We start from the raw sequence: 13,321 nt of genomic DNA on the forward strand, positions 1-13,321 counted from the left end.
CTTGCGATTACTTTAGCACCCACACAAGGAGAGGCCATTAGTACGGCGGAACCATGTAGAAAAGTAAAGAAACCATGAGTGATTGATTAATCACTTATCCTCTTAAGTTTTATAGAGGAATAACACTTCATATATTATTGAAGAGCCGTTGGTAATGAACAAAAGATCGCAGGATTCCTTTGTTTCTTCGGGGACCATTAAAATGCATGCATAACATAAAATTATGTCCAGGAGAGATAAGTTCTCAACAATTTTCCAGGAGTTTTGGGTGGCTGAAAATATGAGTCCCAGGTATATAAGTTATGAAGCTCAAATTTTTATTACTGTTTCCACCTGCTCCGATTTACTCGTAGTCCCTTTACGTACGCCGAAAAACCTTTCCTTTTCGCTACCGTGAAATATAAATTCAAAATAACGAAGGGATTTTGCGGGTCACCATTTTCATAGAACATATTTAAGCCAGCCGGACAAAAATATGGAAACATTTCCTGTAACTTGAGCCTTCGGAGTCACTTGGGAATGAATGATTTCTCCGTGCGCCATCTGATCTTCATGAGTGCCATTGGTATGCGGCTGTATGAAACGGCATAAAGAATATGCCAACATATGAAATGCTAAAAAAACAAGTATACCTAAAAGGCATTGTTAAACTGCGAAAACAAACTTAAAATGTTGTGTTTATAATCCTGCTGCGACCTTCAAGTGTGTACATTAGTGCTTAAAGGACAACATTAGGAACGCGATATATGCCTGTAGTGTCGGTCAAGTAAACCCCCATGGAATGTAACCTTCAAATCAAGAGACCGTACTTATCAATATAGGGAGAATTAGAAGCCTTGCTTGAAATTGTTTGGCTATGTATATATGAAGACAGGGAATGCCGCGGTGGCTCAGTGGTTAAGGCGCTCGGCTACAGAGCCGGAGTGCCCGGGTTCGATCCCGACCACGGCGGCGGCGTTTTGGTGGAGGCGAAAGGCTAAGGCGGCAGTGTACTGTGCGATGTCAGTGTACGTTAAAGCTCCCCAGGTGGTAGAAATTATACCGGAGCCCGCCACTACGGAATGTGTTTTTCCCTTTATTTTTTCACTCCCACCTTCCTCCCTTTCTTTACAGTGCTGTTCCGGTGTCCACCGACATATTTGAAACAATGTTTGCGCCATATCTTTTACACCAATTTTCAGTCACGTTCGCGATGAAGGGCAATGTCCGCTCGGATTCAAATAAATTAAAGGTGAAGTTAACATTTAGTTGCAATGCAAATAGACTCCATGGTATTCAAACGTCGTCGGAGCTCCGAGCAGCGAACCTTAGAGCCCACTGCAAGTGAATTTTAAAAGTCAGGAGAAACAAATTTTTCCAGCTTTTCGCCGCAGTGAGGCATTATATAAATACATCTGTCGTCCTATGCATCCCACCAACAAGCTGAAATGGTAAGTTACTTCGGAGACGTCAAAGGATATTACAAGCGTTTCTTCGAAGTGCCTAACCTGCGCTTGCTTTCCTTCGATTAAGTACAAGCAGACTCCTTATGTGGCGGAGTGCTTGGCTTGAAGCACTCTGGCGCGGGTCGGCCCGGTATTGCACTGCCTCCGTGATTGGCCTGGAACATATTAGCGCGGCGCGTCTTTTATTTCACTCGTTGCTCTCCAATCCTTTGCCTCTCCTACTATGAGCACGCGGCAGCGAGCGTGGCTCGGCTTGAGCCAGTAGGCAGGCCCGTGCACTTTTCTTTTCCTTCTTCCTCTCAGCAACAGCAGGAGAAGTCCCTGTGTTAAGAGACATGTGTGGTTATGTTTTCTGGCGCTCAAATGTGTCGGCCCAGCAATCTCTGTATAAAGAGCAGCAAATTCTGAGCAACGAGAAACCAGTTTGCTGTTGGGTTATTTCATGCGTTTTGAACTGTTTAACACGAAACGGTAAAAGCTTGGACTGCACAAAAGAACAATAGGTACATAATAAGGCTGAAACAAAGCACCTGCACAAGGACGAGGGAAGAGATGAGAAAAGCCTTAATATATCATACCAAGTTGCCTATCAGTCTGCGTTACACTTCATTACAGGTACAGCCAGCCAAATCTTTACCTAGCGTGAAAATTTGAAGTAGACTTGCGGAAAGCTCAATATTAGGCACGGGCTTAGTCAGCCAGTGCTTAGATTTGATATTATCGTAAGTTTGCTCTTCATAAACTGCAGGAGCACGGAAATCGCGGCCGTCACGCAAGCTAGCGTAAGATTTCGGGAGCTGTACATGAGTGTATCAGAGAGGTTCTCTAAAATCAACTATGCTTTGTAACGCACCGCAATCCTGCACTCATAAATGTTAAATGGAATGTTGAGAAATAGTTCGCATGCTTGTTACAGGACAGCATTGTGGGATGCGATTGAGTTCCAAAATTTGGAAATTTGCCACGTACTAAAAATTATTTTGTTTGCTGGTTAATCAAATGCTGCTTTAATAAATATGTTATCTGCGAGGAAAAATGCCTGGCAAAAAAGTTTTAAAAAGAACTAATAAAAAGATCATCAATATATCATCGAAGGAAGAGAAATCTGAGTGCAATAAGAAACCAAATATAGGGGACGAAAACATTGCTCGGGGTTTTTTGGGGACGGAGTATTTGAGGCACGGAAGAAAACATTGCGTTAGAGAAAGCATTGGCTTCATGACGTTCTTCAGAGAGCCCCAACTCATGCACACGCTCTTATAGTATCCCTTATATGTTTCCTTCGCTTATGGTTGTCATTTTGAAATTCCTTTCATATGCGATAATTGTTCAATAGCTCTACAAAAAGCTTATAATAATACACAGGTAAAATACGCAGCACCTCGTTTATTTTTTTTTCTCCATTGTGACTGACATCATCGACGTTTCTACTATTTCCTTTATTCCTCTTCGACCTCGTCGTCAGCTCTTTACTAACGAAGACCACAGGGCCACTATACTCACCTGTCTTGAATCTTCTTCCTTTTGAAGACTGTATGACAAGATTATTCCATTTGTGGCGTGTTTTCACTTGCGCTTTGATTGCACGTCTTCATGATTCCTAGTTTCCGTGCTGTCTTTTCGAGACCCCAGTATAAATGGCACAATGTACAAGACTAAAAAAACATTAAAAATGTTTTAGATGTCCCGTTCTATCTTGGTCCTTTCTTTCGAGATGTCTATTCTCGAGTATTAAAATGAACAACCGTATCTTTCATGAACAGTATTTATTTGCAGGCTTTGTTGAAGGCCAAGTTCGAAGATTATGGACTGATGGCGGTAGCAAACGGTGCGACTCATTGTGATAAGATATTTATATTTTTCGTTGGGGGTGATGCCTGCCTTTTAGCACAACAATGTGGGCGATTCTCCAGCAGTGGTCAGCTGTTACCAGTCCGCTCCACAAAATCCGTGCGTGTGGGCAGCATCCAAGGTGACGCGAGACTGAATGTGCTTAAAGGACAAAAGTTGCTTTTAACCTGCATTCTGTCTCCTTTTGAGACTCGCGTATAATGAGATGTCCATCTTAAAACTGAAGATTGGTTTTTGGCCCTGGATCGACCGCTTGTTGACAGGTATCAGGAACAATAGCTTGATCCGCTTTGTGTGCCCATAAATGTTTGTTGCGGCGCCAATTTGTTTGCAGGGTGTTGACCGCGACCTTTGCGTTCCTGAATATTTCTCGTTCAAGGAACTAAATAACGCAGCTCGGGTCGTTTCATGCAGGTTTGAATGCTTTAAAGCACGGGAATTCGTTAGTTAACACTAAAAATGCCATTAAAAGTATACGGAACAAGGCTCAACAAGTGACACTAAGCCTAGCCGCTTATAGGGCTTCCATGGCAGCCAATGAATATTTTTTTTTTGTTTTTACGTCATGAATGATGCGAATGCGTTATATTTGAACGTCCATGTCCCGTTTAGTGGCACCAAAAAAAAACTAGAATCTTTTGTCCTCAAATCCTGCTAATGATTTTCCTCTTGATGTCCTCCCCTCCCTCAATGAGCTCGGTGGGGTCGATGTTAATCACTTCAGATGGGTTGTTCAAGTATGCGGTTTTTACACTGTGGTTCCCTTCTGGCCAGAACTTAGCCTTGTACGCCTACAGTAACAGCCTTTGTTGATTTAATTTGCGACGACAGTCTACACGCTCCTCCACGTGAACCTGTGCGTCTCTTTTCTGCGCTACGGAAGACAGTGGCCTAAGCTTCCTCACGTTAACTTCAGGTTGAAAAAATTACTAAGCTTGAGAAAGACTCTATTGTGCTTATTTCAGGGAGCTAAAATATTCCGAGTAAATCTAATAATGAAGCGAAGTGATTGCAAGTGTTCAAGGTGCCGGCAGCAATTATCTCGCCCACGCCGAGAATTCTGCCGATCGCAACAGCTCATGTACAACGTTCGTTCGCCATGCTATGTACCTTTCGCTATGCACTATTTTTCAGTGTGTTTAGCAGAACTCTAGAGCCGCAGCGTTTGTTTCGACTGCCAATTATTCCTCAACGACAACTCAGGAAGGGTTAATCGTTCCAAACAGTGCTCTTAGAGTCGCAGCCTTTAACAAGCAGGGAAATGGAACTTTCGGCGCTAAGCGCACCACACTCATCCAAAAGTGGGATTGTTTATTTGCATTAAAATGTTGCTTACGGGAAATGATACAGGTTTTCTGTACAAAACGTGGACCTGCTCACTATGCGCACCTGCTGCACTGCATGCGTCACACGATTTCTGAGCAGCTCAAAGCCGTTCCTTTTTGAAGAGCTAACGAGTGGCCTGTAGGCACTGTGCGAAGCAAAGAATTCGCCTGAAGTACAGAGCAAACTTGGACACGGACAGAAGGAAGACACACAGACGGGGAAATAAATAGGTGCCACCAAACAATCGAAATAAGAACAACACACACATTTATTCATGACACCAAAGAAGCCGTTGCTACCTCACTTGCGTGTGGCTAAAAGTCCAATTCTTTAGATGATTTTCCCAAACAGGGGCTGCTGGCGTATGTGTCTGCTGACCTGGTGATTTTTGCGGTGTCGATGATTTCACGCGTTAGCGTATTATTGTGCTTGCTTATTACATTGGTCTTCTTGAAGTCCGGCTGGACGTTTTTTCTGTAACAATCTCTGCAATGAATGTCTAGATGCCCTTTCACGATTTTATACACGTTTTAATTGCAATCACTGAGGCGTTCGTAAGGCATCTGCCCGTCTGGCCAATGTGTTGTTTGCCGCATGATAGTGGGATGACATAGGCACCACCTTCTTGGCAAGCTACAAAACGGTTCTCGTGATTAGTGGTACATTCTTAAGTGACATATGGTTAGTTAACTTTTTTACAAGTCTTACCTAGCTTTTCAGGAGCCGAGAAGACAATTATAACTTCAGCACGCTTGCCAATCTTTTTCAGGCTGTGTGCGAAACGGTGACTGTAGGGGATCACCATGGTTTCTTATTTTTCCTTGTTAACAAGATTAGCCGGGTTAATTTTTCAATCACACTTCGAAGCATGGATTGCGATATAGAGACAAGCAGTTGTTTGGGATAACCTGCCCTCAAGAGACGTTGGGTTTGGTGGTTGAAACTGTTTTCTAATGAATGAAAGCAAGACTTACTTAGAGCGCTGGTGAAGCACGACTTAGCTACGGCACGTATTACCAGCTTTGAGTGACACGGAGTGTATTTAAGCAATTGCTTCCATAAACATCGATGATTTAATTTAATTTAATTTAATTGAAATTAATTATGGTAACATTATTATTCAAAATTAAATTATTTAACATCATAAATAAAGTTAACTGCAGTTAACTCACTGAATGGCACGCAAGAATGTACCACTAATCACGAGAACCGTTTCATAGCTTGCCAAGAAGGTGTTATCTATATCATCCCACTATCATGCGGCAAACAGTATATTGACGAGACGGGCAGGTGCCTTACAAACTCCTCAAAGTGCATAACAACGACGTGTATGACACCGTGAAAGGGCATCTAGGCATTTATTGCAAATATTGTGACAGGAAAAATTGCAATCCGGACTTCAAGAAGACCAAGGTGATAAACGAGACCAAGAATCAGCTAACGCGTGAAACCATCGAAGCCAAAAAATATCGCCAGGTCAGCAGACACAAGCGTTAGCAGCCCCTCTTTGACAATTTACTCTAAAAAATTTGACTTTTTAGCCACACGCAAGTGACATTGCGATGGCTCCTTTGGTGTCTTGAATGAATGTGCGTTTTTATTTTTGTTGTTTGATGGCCGCCTATTTATTTCGACGCTCAAGGTAATAAAATTTTAGTTGCAAGTCAGCGCCCGTCTGTGTGTTTTCCTTCTGTCGGTGTCCAAGTTCGCGCTGTTCACGGAATTGTCGTACCAACTCGCCCAAGCATCTGTTTTAAAGAATTCGTGTCAAGTTACCCATGGGTGCAAACAATCAATTCGATGATGTCTTCAAGAAGAAATTTAAAAGCTCTCAAGCATGTAAGGGGCACCCTGGGGCTTCAGAATATAGAGTGGTGCGCCAATGGTTTTGGCCGACACTAATTTCGTGTACACATTATTTTTCCTTGGAGGGTCTATGAGCTAAATTGTGTTTTCAGCAGCTCGTTTGGGCTCAGTTGAAGTGGCCTGAAGACATCATTATGAACGCACTTGGTGCAAAGACAACAACAGAATGTTTTAGAGAATCCCTTGCTCATCTCAGATGTGTATGGCAAAATATTAACGCACGAAAACCTGCCATTCATTGGCAGTCAATTTCGCACCTCTCTCAGGTATCTGGGGAAAAAGCCTGCCACCTTAGTCTCGCACTGGCCTAGTGCGGAAGGTCTGGCAGAAAAGTCTGGGATGTCGTTGAGGTCTGTGGTTAGGAAATGAAGAACAAGCGAGCGTCTTCTCTCTAACTAGCTACGTTTTTTTCCTCCAACATCGGAATACCAAGCATATTTCGTCACAGGAGTGCCTAAATATTGTTTTCTAAGGATGACCCTACCACCCGCTGCTGGATGCGGCAAAATGCAGTGAAGGGTTTCACAAGAACCGTTCATGAAGATGGTTCGACGAAGGTCTCGATCGTAGGGTTGCTATTTGTGAAACTGCTACGCTCTACCCTGCGCAGTAAGTTCAGTAGCTGTGTCGTTAGGCGGCTGATCCCAAGTTCGCGACTTAGATTCCCGCCATGCGAGCCGTGTTTTAATGGGGACAAATTACAAAACGCCCTCGTGCTGTGCAATAACAGCGCACTGTAGAAAACTTAAGGTAGCCCGTGTAATCCAGTGCCCTCCCTTACAGCATCCGTCATAGCACAAGCGTCGCTTTGGAATATTAAACCCTACAATTTAACATTTCATTGCTTCAAGATACCAAATATCCAGGCTCGCCACGTTGGCTCCAAGGTGCCCTAGCAAGACATATCGTGCTTTTCTGGAACAACGTGTGCACAACTACACCTCAATGATAGCTCTTAGAGTGACAAAAATTGCAGTGAGGTATGGTTTCGAGGCTTGGAGCAATTCGAATGATCAGAGTGAAGCGACAACTCAGCAAGAGGGTGAAGAAAAGATAAAAACGGCCGCTGCGCCGTATTTGGCAACGAACACTGCTGCCATTAAAGGAGCGTCCCTGAAACAGAAAATTAGCGGTCTCATCCGTGCCGAGCCTAGATTATGCCACTGTAGTAACGCATGCGTGCATTCAGTTCAAAAGCGCTATTATGTTTGACCATGTTAACTACCACCTAGCCCCATTTCAAACCCTCTTAGTACAGACTCATGTTTTGTTGCAATAAACAAAGAACAGGTTTTGAGAAAAATTACATTTACGCGTGTGGTGTTTTGTGGGCTGTCGCGTATGACAGCGAGTAACGGCATGTGGTAACTGAAGTAAGGCACATAGTTCATGCTGGTTACATCGACGTGTCGTGCAAAAATGCAATCAATGTAAAATGCACCTCTGCTTGTGGTTTGAGCAGTACTCGCGGAATGCTCAGCCAATTACGATTGCATTATGGAGGTCATAGCTTCCTAGCAACACAGTTGGCAGTTGATGAGTGAGATATCAAAAAACCAAAAAAAATATGCAGCCGAATTGCGCAGTTAACTAAACGTGAAGTAGGTGCGCTAGCACTGCTATTGTTGCGGTTGCAGAAAGAATGAAAAAGAAAGTGCACGGGCCTGCCCGCTAGCTCAAGCTGTGCCACAATCGCTGCCACGTGCAGACAGTGTGAGAGTTGAAAGAGATGCGGAAAGAAGGGTTGAAAGAGAAGATCCCCGTCACCACAACCAGGTTGGCTGAAGTTACGAGGACGATTTCGTAACACACACACCTGGTCACTGCAGGCCTCGCCACATTTCTGAGAGCTCCTAGATCCCAGCACCGTAGGACCAGGAGGCCACCCTGTGCTAGCACTGCTTATCCCCAGTATAATTTTATAAGCGACGCGAAGTGCACCGGCGTTCTATGAGACCGCTCCGCCTTCTCGTCGCCTAAGTCGCGCGACACAGCGCCGCTACCGTCGTCTTTGCGCTTCAAGCTCACGGAGAGAGAAAGAGAGAGAGGAAGCAGGGGCCCTGCCGTGGCGGCCGCGTGTCGATAGAGGCGAAACGCAAAACGCGTCTGTTTGCAGTGCGATCAGTGCACTTTAAGGATCCCCAGGTGGCCGAAATTATTTCGGATCTCTCTGTTATGGCGGGTATTTCTTCCTTTCTTCTCTCACTCCCTCCTTTATTGCTTCCTTTACACCGCGGTTCAGGTGTCCGCCGAGATGTAAATGGCGCAATATCTCTGCGCCATTTCTTTTTTCAAAAACCAGTTTTTCGTTTTTCAATCTTATTCCCTGTCTAATAATCTTCACCGTGTAGAACCTCTCTCGGTTTTGAGAAAAAATTGGCGGTTGTTTAGCTCGGATATGCCAGAATATACAATACCAAGAGGGACGTTTCCCTGGTTGAGATTGTTGTGGTCGTTGTATGTTTAGCAATGAGAGACATTGGGCGTACACATCCTTTATTCATCTTGATTGAGAGAGACGAAAGCTGCCCGATGATATGTGAAGTAACATGCAGCGGTCTCAATTTTGTCGATGCAGTATTTGGATTTGTTAGAAACACTTTTGAATACAAGCTCTATAGTAGTTCCCCATTGTGTAGTCTGTACGTGAGGGTCCGAAGCTTAAAGCAAAACGTTCCTCTCATATACTGACTAAGAGAGTCCTTTTTCCTATTGAAATCATCCAAAGCCACACACAACTGTGAAACCTTGCCGCAGGGAGGGTTTCACACGTGGCAACCACATCACGTGGCAACCACATACACGTGGCAACCACATCAATTGTACGCTTGACAGACGTTCCCGGTGCCAAGTAGGCTTCTTGGATGAAAGTGCCACTTTCCAGAAGCCGAACACAGCACGCGTCACTATTTTTCACGACCATCGAACGTAGATGTCTGACAAAGGTGATACCTTGTATCACGTACACACAGACTCCAGCGTTCTTATTTGGCTCAAGTCAACTTCCAGGCGACAACCTCAGTACCGAATGAGCTAATATTCTCTTGTCTATAGCGCCGTTTAGCAGCGGCTGGACTCCCCTTCTCTGCATGCATGTCAAACGTTGTGATGTAGACTACTTCTTCTGTTGATGTAGGAATAATGGAAAGTGGAAGAACACGGGCTTATCTACTGGAGGGCTAGCCTCCACGCCCACTGCCTGCGTGCCATAGAAGGAAGTTGGGAGGGGAAGATTGAAAGGAGACGGTAGGCGTGCAGCCGCAATGATCACGCCAGTTGACATATGCTGCCCCCTCAGGCCTAGATGCGGCCAGAGAGGCCGGTGGCCTCCAGGAAGGAGAGGAGGTGCCGGAAGGCCTTGGCAGGATGGTATTGGCGCATGCGCGCAACTGCTCATCCGCGTGACGTCACGATCGGCTTTAACGGCGGAGCTGGCGCTCGGCCGCGGTGACAGCGAAGCGCACGCCGCACTTTGCTCCTCTCCATTTGTCATGGTAACGGCGCATGCGCACCACTGGCTTCTCCCATGTACCGCGAAATGCCCGACTGGTGGCCCAGTGTAGCTCTGGCTACCAAAAAGGCGCATAGCTTCTTTTCCTCGGTGAACACCTCACAGGCGCCACGAACGCTGACTAAAACAATCAGTTGCCAAGTTTTTAGTCGACGTTCATGGTGAGCTTGAGCTGTGCACCGACAAACTGAACTAGCAATGCGCTTTTCCCTTTCTAAAAACCGAGAAAGGATTTAGACCACCCGGCCCGTCTTCGGACTGCCAACGTAGAAACTCTCCCAGACTATCTATCGTGTCCCTTCAAAATGGTTCAGGTGGCCACCGATATACGTGAAGCGGCAGTCCCAGGCTCGAAACCCGGACCAGAAGGGAGTGAGTGAGTTAGTGAGTGGGAGACTTTATTGTCCAACGGAAGAAGACGACCTCATCCTACCCTCCGGCTCTCTCTTTCAGTCTGCAGATGAGGGCCAAGGAGGATTGGGATAGACAGGGTCGCCGCGTTAGATGCTCGCCTGGATTTCTTGAATATCGGCAGCCTCTTGAGCTAGTTGGACGGCGAGGAGCTGGTCCTCAAGAACCAGGCTACGCAGCAGGAACCAGGGAGTATTTTTCGTTAACAATACGAAGTTTCTGAGAAAGCTGCGTAGCTTTCTTTTGTAGCTGCATGCCTGCGCGCAGGCGGATGGCAGAGAGATTACTCCCTTGTTACAAACTTACTCCGCCTTGGGGAATTCCCATAAAATATCTCACAACATTTGTCGGTTACTGCGTCATTTCTTTTCCTTAAAAGAAAATTTTATTCAAGAAAATACATAAAAAATTTCGCCGTTATTAGTGCTTCAAATGATATTTGAAGCAATACGTTTCAACAAGAACTCACGAGAATTTAAATTTAAACTCCTCTGAGTCTCACTAGGGCACCAATGGATGTTCTATAGCCTTGGTGGACGGAAGCATGACGAACAATAGGAGTTGATATTGTAGCCGTTAAGTGCATTCTTTCAGTCTGCATTCCTTCAGTGTGCGTTCCGGCCGCCGGCTTGCGTCGCTGTTCGATCTCCGGTCGTGCTCTTTTGCTCGGGTATCCTTCGGCTGGCGGGCTCCTGATTGTGGTGAGGCAGCCACCCACAAAGGCTCTTGCCTTAACGTCGTCGGTCCTGAGGTGGCTAGTCTGGAGGATGTCCTCGATGCGACAGCCTCAGTTGTTGGGTTCCCGAGTAAGTGTGAACTGCAGAGTAACTGTGAAGAGTGGAGCCGCCATGGCTACAATCGTTGACGGGCCCTACCTTATCATCGGCAAGGAACGCGTCGCCACTATCTCCTCAGCCCTCAGGTGACCCAGGTGACTGTTCTCTTTCTGCCCGCCTGTATACCAAGTGACGCCGTTGCCAAGGCTGTCTCCCATTATGGAAATGTTCTGCAAATAAGTCGCGGCATCATGGGGTTGCCTCCCACTGTCACCACCGGGACGCGGTATGTCGGAATTGAAATGAAGCCGGAATCGCCCGTACCTAAATACATCACGGTAGCCGGCCACCACGTGATATGCGATTACAAAGGCATGCAGCGCATTTTCCGGCGTTGTCGGTCGACTGCGGACTTCTGGGCCCAATGCACGGCTCTTTTTTGCGCCCGCTCTGGGGTTTTTGTGAACCAAGGCCAAGGCTGTGTGCTGCCATGTCGACGTTGTGCTGATCGCCACGCTACTGTGGAATGCGCTGTCAAGCCCTCGTACTCAGAGGCTGCTGCCCAAACTGCACCACTAGAGGCATCAAAGACAGCCGTGGAAACCATCAAGGGGCCCGGCGCTTCTGTTACCGACGCTGTTATGGGTGCTTTCTTTGTTTCTCAGCATCACTGGGTGGAAGAACCGGTGCCTGCGGCTGATTAGTGCAGCGCTGCACAAAGCAAGTCGGCAGTAGAGGTGCCTCCTCTGTCAGCCTCAGTCTCTGCAAGCGTACCTGCCGCTACGGAGGCCGAGCCCATTGTGCCCCGGCAAGTCTCTGATGCTCAGATGCTGATGCTGAGAACAAGCCGCTCTCTGAGGCCGCGCTGCAGCCCGCGGCCAGCACTGCGGTCTTGAGCAAGGACGCCAAAATATCTGAGGCCGATGGTGACAAGAGCAGCTTGCCATACTCAGATTTCTCGGTCAGTTTCGTCATTGACGAGAGTTTCCTCGCGCCTGGGCAGTAGTCCAGGTCACCGTCTACTTCGTCATCGTGGTTTAGTGTCGACACTGAAGTGTCGGCTGGACAAGAGCCAAGGCCATCTTCAGACACTGAACCTGTGCATTCGCCGTCCTCTTCTGCATTGGGGAATAATTCCGGCACTTCAAGCACCCTGTTGTCGGTTGTTGAGATGGCGGCTTTGAGTTCGAGCTCAAAGCGTCCACATGCGTCGGCTATCTACTCGGACATTTCTGCTGGTGGACAAAGGAGGCCTCGTTCCTGCTCTGGTTCGATCCTACGAAAAAAGTAAGATGTTTTGGTGCCGTTCGCGGTGCACTTTTTATTGCCTAAACATCGCGACTGCTCGTTTTATTTTTCATTTACAAAATGGGTACTCTTAAGAGTGTTGCTCTTAACGTGCAGGGGCTCCGCAGCGTTTGAAGCAGGCAGAGGTGGCCACCTTCGCTCACTCATCGGGTTCTGATATCCTCTGCCTGCATGAAACCAAGTTTGTTTCGCCTCAGTGACGTGTTAGAGTTTAGGGGTAGGTTTGGCATTGATGCTTTCTTTCGTACGCAAGCACACATTCTAGCGGCGTTGCCATTCTTGTCTTGAACTCGTTACTCCTGCGAGACCATCATATCATGTACAATGCGCTTCGACGCTTGCTGGTGTTCGACTGCACGTCTAACGCACTTCACCTGACAATTTTTTGCATCTATGCACCTGTGCACTCTAATGTAGTAAACGCAATCTTGAAAGATCAAGGTATGTATGTTCTAAAGCGTTATGTCTTATACGTCACGGTTCTTGATTTATTGGCGTCTGCTACCACCTCGCTTCGGCGTGAAATGTTATAAATCCGAGGAATTGAATATGGTGGCCCCCAGAGTAAATAAATATAGCAACATAATCAGTGATTGATTGGTGATGTCGTCAGTATATCCAATTGGTGTTTTATTGTTGAGGTCACTGATTTTGTGACGTCATAATTAACTATTCACGTGACTATTTTCAATCACGTATAACTTAGTAATTATAGATAATTTGAATGCCCTAGATGAGCACAACACGTTAGGCACCAATCTTAACTGAAGAAGCTAATATTTAGTTACGACTGGGCTTAAATTTAATTCCTTAAAATTAATTACCCG

The 13,321-nt window shown here is 46.1% G+C and overlaps 1 protein-coding gene across 1 annotated transcript in view; it reads left to right on the forward strand.

The window, feature by feature from the left end:
- The first annotated feature begins 1,418 nt into the window (after positions 1-1,418).
- LOC144118984 (uncharacterized) overlaps positions 1,419-13,321 on the forward strand; it is a 34,273-nt gene continuing 22,370 nt past the window's right edge. The window contains exon 1 of the mRNA XM_077651744.1: positions 1,419-1,430. Coding sequence (XP_077507870.1) covers positions 1,428-1,430 — 3 coding nt within the window. The 5' untranslated portion in view covers positions 1,419-1,427. The remainder of the gene's footprint in view (positions 1,431-13,321) is intronic.

The sequence above is a fragment of the Amblyomma americanum genome, chromosome 2, assembly GCF_052857255.1.
Source record: "Amblyomma americanum isolate KBUSLIRL-KWMA chromosome 2, ASM5285725v1, whole genome shotgun sequence".
Lineage (NCBI taxonomy): Eukaryota > Metazoa > Arthropoda > Arachnida > Ixodida > Ixodidae > Amblyomma > Amblyomma americanum.